This window comes from Struthio camelus, chromosome 7 (assembly GCF_040807025.1).
Source record: "Struthio camelus isolate bStrCam1 chromosome 7, bStrCam1.hap1, whole genome shotgun sequence".
In the NCBI taxonomy this organism is placed as follows: Eukaryota; Metazoa; Chordata; class Aves; order Struthioniformes; family Struthionidae; genus Struthio; species Struthio camelus.
The window spans coordinates 40,194,955-40,202,444 of record NC_090948.1 but is presented as its reverse complement, the minus strand read 5'-3'; the positions used below and the strand labels follow the sequence as shown (position 1 = coordinate 40,202,444).

General features: G+C 62.6%; 2 protein-coding genes across 2 annotated transcripts in view; both read left to right on the top strand.

Annotated features, from left to right (window-relative positions):
- The first annotated feature begins 77 nt into the window (after positions 1–77).
- Positions 78–6,852, top strand: EIF4EBP2 (eukaryotic translation initiation factor 4E binding protein 2). Its single transcript, XM_068950983.1, has 4 exons — positions 78–291; positions 1,779–1,955; positions 2,063–3,322; positions 3,401–6,852. Exons 1-3 carry the CDS (start codon positions 153–155, stop codon positions 2,092–2,094), a joined length of 348 nt encoding a protein of 115 aa, XP_068807084.1. The 5' UTR covers positions 78–152; the 3' UTR covers positions 2,095–3,322; positions 3,401–6,852.
- Positions 3,648–7,490, top strand: part of PALD1 (phosphatase domain containing paladin 1) — a 33,444-nt gene continuing 29,601 nt past the window's right edge. The window contains exon 1 of the mRNA XM_068950973.1: positions 3,648–3,787. The gene's annotated coding sequence lies outside the window, so the exon portion shown is untranslated. The remainder of the gene's footprint in view (positions 3,788–7,490) is intronic.

The following is a 7,490-nucleotide window of genomic DNA, read 5'->3' as shown; positions in this document are numbered from 1 at the left end:
GCGGGCTGGGCGCAGCCCCGGCAGGGGCGGGGGGTCCCCGGGGGCCGCCCCCGGCGGGCGGTCCGGGGCGGGAGGAGGAGGAGGAGGAGGCTGGGCACCGCCCCGGCCCGTCGGGCCCTGCTGCCTCGGCGGGGACAAAGGCGCGGGGGGCCATGGCGTCGGCGGGCGGGCAGCAGGCGAGCCGCAGCCGCGCCATCCCCACGCGCACCGTGGCCATCAGCGACTCGGCGCAGCTGCCGCCCGACTACTGCACCACGCCCGGCGGCACCCTCTTCTCCACCACCCCCGGAGGTGAGCGCGGCCCCGCGCGCCGCCCCCCCCCCCCCCCCCGCGCCCTCCCGACCCCCAATCACTGCAACCGGCAACCTTCCTGCCGCCCCCGCCGCTCCTTCCCCTGCCGCCGCTGCAGGCACGTGCCCGCCCCGCCGGGCGCGCGCCGCGCTGCCCCTCCGCGCACCGAGCCGCCGCCCGCCCCCTGGGCGGCGTTTTTTGTCTGCTGTGCTATTTCCTTATCTACTCTTTATTTGACTTATTATTTTTTTGCCTGTTTATTATTTCATCTTATCGTTTTCTTTCATTGTTTCATTTTGTTCTGTCGTTCCGTTTTAATTTTTTGTTGATTTCAATGACTATCTTATGATTTTAATGTTTCATTAATTTTTATTTTCATTCTATTTTTCATTCTATTTTTCATTCTATTTTTCATTCTATTTTTCATTCTATTTTTCATTCTATTTTTCATTATTTTTTACTACTATTTCATTTTTTACTATTTCATTTTTTACTATTTCATTTTTTACTATTTCATTTTTTACTATTTCATTTTTTACTATTTCATTTTTTACTATTTCATTTTTTACTATTTCATTTTTTACTATTTCATTTTTTACTATTATTTCATTTCATTTTTTACTATCTCATTTTTTTATTATTTTATTCATTTATTCATTTTTTTTTCCCTTGGGACGGGGTGGTGGGAGGGAGGGAGGGCTGGAAAGACAAGAAAAAGCGCCCTCCCCGTGCCCTCCTCTCCCCCCCCCCCACCTTCTTTTTATTTTCTCTGTAAGCCGCAGGTGAGGCTTAGCCTGGTGGTTCCCGCTCCTCCGACCAGGGGTCCCTGCGAGCGCGTGGCTCTTTCCCCCTCCTCGGGTCACCTCCCCCCGAGCAGCTGGGTGCCCTTGGCACCCTTCTTTAAAAAAAAATTAATTGGGGGGGGGGGGGGGGGGGACGGGCTCACGCTGTACGTGCGCAAAGGCGAGCTCGGCGGGCTGGCCGCGCGCCCCAGCAGCTACCCACCGCCGCGCGCCCAAAGCGGGACGGGAAGACGATGGGGCCTTTTCAGCTTCCTGCCCCCCTTATCTGGGAATGGGAACGGTCGCGCTGCACTCCGCGGTCCCGATAAAAGTTGTTGGCGCTGCGGGGAGCGGGTTCCACCTCCCTCGGTGGGCGGCCGCGGGACGGGAAGCGGAAGCGCGCGGGGCTCTGAGCGGCTGGAGCGGGGCCCCGGCGAGCCGGCGGCCTGCCCGGCCCCTTCCTGGTAGCCAGGAGCTGGTGCGTGGGGCGGAAAGGGGAGGGAGGTCTCCTTGGGCGCGCGGTGGTGGCTCCCCTTGGCGAGGCCGCCGCGTCCCGTCGGGCGAGGGCAGCGCCCCACGCGCGATGCTTCTTGCCCCTTCCGGCCCGCGTCGGGGCTTTGGGGGGGGGGGGCTGGAGCTCGGCAGGGGGCACGGGACGGGGTCGGTCCTGAGGCGCCGCCGGTCCCTCCTCTCGCCCGGCCCCAGGTACCCGCATCATCTACGACCGCAAGTTCCTGCTGGACCGCCGCAACTCGCCCATGGCCCAGACGCCGCCGTGCCACCTCCCGGACATCCCCGGCGTCACCAGCCCCGGCTCCGCGGCCGAGGAGCCCAAAGCGGACGCCAACAACCTCACCAACCACGACGGGAAGCCTTCGATGGGTGAGAGCGCTGCGCGCCGGTGCCGGGGGGCTTCGCGGGGACCCTTCCCCGCCCGCCGTCCCTCCTCCTCCTCTCCTGCCCTCTGACGCCCCGCTCCCTCTCGCCAGGGGACGACGCGCAGTTCGAGATGGATATCTGAGCGGCCGGTCGCCTGCGCCCACCCGATTCGGCCAGCAGCACCCCAACCCGGACGGCGGAAGCGGCGGTCTCCGGCGGCGCCCCCTCCCCGAGCCTGGCCGCACCAGCTCCTCGGCCTCGTCCCCCCCTTCCTCCTCCTCTCCCCTGGCAGCCCCGCTGAGGGACGCGGCTCTGCCCCCTCCTCGGCCGCCGGCCTCGCTCCCCCCGAGGCCGGTTGCCTTCGTCCCGCGTGTTAGCCGGCCCCCCGAGCCTCCGTTCGCCCTTCGGCTGCTTCCTCCTCCTCCTCCTCCTCCTCCCGTGGGCGCGCGCTTGGCGCCTGCGTTTCGCCCGCCTTGCCGTCCCCCTCCGCGGCCGCCCTTCCCCGGTTTCGGCCCCTTCTTTCTTCTTCTTCTTTCCCCCCCCCCCCCGCCCGCTCCCGATTTCTCCGGCTGCGGACGACCGCTCCGGGTACTCGGCAAACGGCTCGTGCCCCGCTCCGGCCGGCGACCGTCCTGTCCTCGCCCCGACCCCTTCCCGAAACTCGTTTTAAGGAACGCGCGTGAAAAATCGAGAGTTTTTTATTTAAAAAAAAAAAAAAAAAGAAAGAGAGAAAGCAAAGCAGCTCGCTCCCCTGCTGCGCTCGCTGCGGGCTTTGCCAACGGCAGCTCAGGCGCTGCCCCGCCGCCGGGGTCCGGGCTGGCCGGACCCAAACAAACAAACAAACCCCAAAACCCAACCAACCTGTTTTTATTTTTGGTACTGAAAAGGGGCACTTTACTGGTAACTTCTTTTTTTTTTTTTTTGCGGGGGGGGGGGGCACGAATTGTCTCCTGAAAAGTGCTCTGGCTATATTGCGTTATTATTATTTTCCCCCCACTCCCTTCCTCCTCTCTGCGCGCCAGTTTGGAGTTTAAAATTAAAGGGCTTCTGCCCTTTAGGTGCCGGCAGCGTCCTTTTCTTTTCTTTTTTCTCTTTTTCTTTTCTTTTTTTGTTTCTTGCAGGCCCTGCGCGAGAAACGTTTCGCTCCCCGTAACTAACAAACTGGAAGGCCGAAGCCGCCCTGTCCCCCCTCCCCGTTCAGCCTGCCGCTCGCCTCGGGCTTAGCCTAAGCCGTAAAACCGGGGCGACGGTTTCCACGCGGCTCGGCGCTCCCTGCCCGGCTGCCGCGGCGAGGGGAGGGGAGAGGAGAGCAGAGCCGCCGGCCCGGCGCTGCGCCGTGGGCAGGAAGGACCAACTTCCTCTGGCCGGCGGTGGGTGGGTTGGGGGGGGGGGGGTTTAAAAAGCCTAAACTTTTGCCTTTTTGAACCCTCGTGTCCCAAATCTTGCAGGCTAGGTCTTTCCCCGGGCGACGGAGAGCCTCGAGGCGCGCTTCGGGGCGGTCCACCTGAATGCGGTCTACGCGGCGGTGGGACGAGTCTCCTTGCTGGCTCGAGAGCCCGCGGTGGTACGGAGCCTCCGGGCAGCGGGGGCAGAGGTCCGGGGCCCACCTTGGCCGCTGTCTCGGCTCTGCGAGCCGCTGCAGCCCCGTGGCCGTCTCCTGCTCGCCTGCTGGGACTAACTCCGGAGCGCAAAGACCGCCCGAGGCCACCTTCTTCTTGTACCGACCCGCTACGGAGCGATGAAGCGCCGCGGCGCTCCGGGCAGGGCGGTTGCTTTGGAGCCGCCTCCCTAAGTCTCGGCGTTGGCCTCCCGTTCCTGCTCTCGTCCGACCCCCGGTGAGAGCGAGCTGTTGGCGCGTAGGTGCCTAGCGCCGGTTTGGGCTGCCCTGCCCGCTGCTCCTGCGTCGTTTCCTGCCGGCCCCTGCGTCCTTTCGGCCCGTCGCGTGTAGCTGCCTTGGCCGCTCTGCGGCTTCTCCCGAGCGTGCTAGATGCCTACAGCGAGACGGCCAAAGCGGCCCGGCGGTGCGGAGGGTCCGACGCGCCAGATGGACCCCGCGCCTGGTCCGGTTTCTGCAGCTGCAGAAGGATCCTACTCCCCCACTTTGAAGCGTGAGCTCACCGAAGACAGCCTAGCGGGAGCTTGCTCTGCCTTGCAAGCTAGCTGGCTGCTAGCTAGTTCCCAGGGTCCTGGAGGAGTTTGCACAGCGTAGGCTCAGCTTCTCCGCCAAAACAGGCGGTAGATACTCGAGAGAGGAGTGGTCGGGCGCTAGGTGTCACGCAACCTTGTTCCCTACTGGCTTCTCGCCCTTCTCTGGCAGTCGGCCTCTTCCTTCTGACAGATCAAAATAAGCGCGTCCAACCTCTTCAAGGTCTTCCGTTGCGTCCTCCCCTCCGGTACAGCTGTAGGCACAAAAGGCGAGCTGTCAGAGGAACCGAGGAGGCGTCCGTGGTGGTCTTGCGTGCTCTTCCCGTCTGCCCTTTGCTTCTGCAGAAACGCTCCTCGGCGTTTGCGCCAAGCTGAGGGCCGGCTCGGCCCGTCGGCCGTTTCGGGTCCGCAAGGGAGCTTTTCCATTCGGAGGTGGGACTTGCGTTCTTGGGGCTGCCGCCCGGAGGAGGCTTTACCGCCGTGGTCCCTGCGGAGGAACGGAGCGCAGCAGCGACACGGAGAGCTTTGCCGCCGGAGCGAGCTCAGCGTAGTTGCGCCACGTCGCTCCTGTGCTTCGCCCGGCCCGCGTCTCTTCCCGGGGAGCGCTTCGGGAGGCGTCTCGCCCTGCGAATGGAAAAGCTCTCTTGCCTCCCTCTCCGAGGACGTGAGCCGGCCGCTTTGGCCGGGCCAAGGGCTACCAGGCAGCAGCGATGCGCTGTTGGACTCGTCGCAAGCGCCGAAGGTCTCCGAAGCTCTTCGAGGGAATTGCTGTCCTTCTCCGGCTTTGGCCGCCCATGCGGCGTGCCTTTGACAGCTCAGACGTGTTCCGAGCTGCTCTGTTCTCAGCTCTAATTAGCCTGTGGATGCAGCGTTTCTCCCCCCGGGCTTTCAAATCTGTCTTGCTGAATCGGCCTCGGAGGGCAGGATGAAATCCTTTTCTAATTACGCCCGTTAGCTCTGCTTCCTCTCCTCGCGCCCTGCTCGGGATCAGCTCTTGCAGCTCCTCTTTCGTCGTTAACGGCTTGCGTTTCTTCCCGAGCGCCCGCGCCCGGCGGCTCTTTGGGACGCGGCGGGCAGCGGGCGCCGGCGAAGACGCCGCGTAGGACCTGGGCGCGCGGGGAAGGCGAGGGGAGCTGGCGCGTCCCCCCGTCCCCGCCGCCGCCGCCTCCCGCCCGTCTTCTCGGCGGGTGCAACCAGTTCGCCCGGCCCCGTGGCCGGTCTGGGAACGACGCGGAGCCGAGATGGGTCAAAACCTGGCCGTCTGAGCGAAAGCCAGGGACGCTTGCGTCTTCGGGGCGATGCCGTAATCGCCGGAAATGCCCGCGTTTCGTCTTCCGGCGAGGTTTCGGCTAGCAGCTCCCGCCCGAGCGCCTGCTCCCCTTTCCTTCCCCAGCAGGGTCCCTTTGGCGTGGGTCAGCCCGGGGTGGCCTTGGCCGCCCGCTCTGCGCTCCTGACCTCCGCCTGGTGCTTGGTCTTCTCGGGGACAGTGTTAAAATCCTCCGGTGCTGGCGGCTGCGTGGTGGATCCGCTCGGCATCGAGGACGCGGGGTTCGTGCACTTTTGTCGTCGTCGTCTTTGGTAATTTATTTCTCTAGGTGTGCTTGGTTCAGATTGGTGCCGTGTCCGGTTTTAAGCTACCTGTCTTCGACCCACTTCTCCACGTAGAGGCGGAAGGGTCCCAGGAGCGCCGCTCTCCCGGGTGGTTTCTGTCGCTCGTTTCGGTGGGGAGAAACCAAACGCCAGGAAACCCCAAGTCTCCCGCTCGCGGGCCTCTCGAGCCCCCTTTCCTCGGGAACTCGCTTCGCCGCGACCCCGGCGTCGAGACGGTGAGAGAGAAGCGCTCCCACCCGACCCGAAGCTCCTGCTCCCTTCCCCGCCGTCGCGCTGATCCGTAAAATCCCACGCGTGGTATTCGGCCGGCCGCGACGCGTGCTTTTTGGCCGTCGACTGGGCGACGGCCCTCTCAGGCGCGCGAGTGAATGAGTGCAAGTAGGAATATGTATATGCGTGTGGGGTGGATGTTTATAACACACACAAATATATATATTATATATAGATAAATATATTTTCCTTAAAGCGAAGATCCTAGGAAGTCTATAGCGTCCTTGGATTGAGGGCGCAGCAGGGCGGGGGGGGGGACACGTCCTGCGTGGAGCGGGAAAGGAGATTGCTCCCGCTCGGACCATCTACTTGGGCAGAGTGACTCGTTGGGGCGAAACCTGCTCTCAAAGCCCAAAACCAACCTGAGGATGACGGAGTAACTCTTCTAACGGGCAGGAGCCAGAAGGCGCGCGCAGCTGGAGAGAGCTTTCGTCCATCGTCGTTGCGTCGCGCGAGGAAGAGCGACGCGGCGGGCAGCCCCCGGCCGGCTCCGTGCCTTCCTCCGCCGGCCGGAGGAGCAGCCCCGGCGTCGCGCGTCCTTCGCCTCTTCCGTTCAACCCGCCGGTTTAAAAGCAGCAGACCCACTTTGTGCTCGTTTCCGGACGCCCCGTTGCCGGCCTCCTTTGGTCTCCGTTTCGCGGCCCATCGACTTTTCTTTTTGAAGGGGGTTCTGGCTGAAAAGCAAGGAGTGCCTGACGTGTCTTTTGGGCAGCTTCTCTGCTGTTCAGGTTTGTTTTGGGGTTTTTTTTTTACCGTCTTTCAAAACAGGTGTTTGGGAGGAGAGGAGAAAAAAAAAAAACAAAACAACAAACAAGAAGCTCTCACCAGTGGTTGCTGTTACAGCGAGATCAATAAAGATCTTGATTCTGTTAAATTACGGCGCTTGGGTTGTCTTTCTAGCCAGCTTTGGAGAGGCCGCGTTTGCCCGCGGAGGAGCCGTACGGTGAGATACCTCCAAGCCGATGTGCTGCAGCAGGGAAACCCACTTGCCTGCTTCCCCCAGCAAGCTTTAACGCTCGCGTCGCCCGCCGGCGCCCTGGGAGGGACGGGCGGCCGCTGGGCGTTAAGGCGGCGCAGCGCATCCTAGTAAGCCTCACCCGGGCGATCGTCGACCTCGGGAAAGATTAGTTGAACGGGCGCCGAGAAACGGGCGCCGCGGGAATCCTGCTCCGACGGGAACGGCCGGAGAGCAGGGCTTGAGCTCTGCCCCTCCACGTCCTAGCTCGGCGCGCCGTAATTTTCCGGCCGAGGCGAGCCCTAAAAAGCCCTAGTGTTTTCGTGAGAGAGAGGATTTGCTTGCCAATTTTTTTTCCCTCCCCCCAGATTCTTTAGGCGAGCCGCTTTCCAAATCTCCGGTTTGGAAAAATACACCGTAGGCCGAGGGCGATAAATCACGAGGGAGCCCTAGCGTCGCTCCGTCCCTCGTTGAGCAAAGAGCGCGCGAGAGCGAAAGCAAGACCGGAAGGATCCCCGCACGTAACGAAAGTGCCGCCGACTTGTCTCTCATCCTGC

Bases quoted from the DNA above. Each gene is read 5' to 3' on its own strand.
- EIF4EBP2 (XM_068950983.1), top strand. From the start codon at position 153: ATGGCGTCGGCGGGCGGGCAGCAGGCGAGCCGCAGCCGCGCCATCCCC. The intron at 292-1,778 runs GTGAGCGCGGCC...GCCCGGCCCCAG, and splicing joins CTTCTCCACCACCCCCGGAG to GTACCCGCATCATCTACGAC. The intron at 1,956-2,062 runs GTGAGAGCGCTG...CCCTCTCGCCAG, and splicing joins CGACGGGAAGCCTTCGATGG to GGGACGACGCGCAGTTCGAG.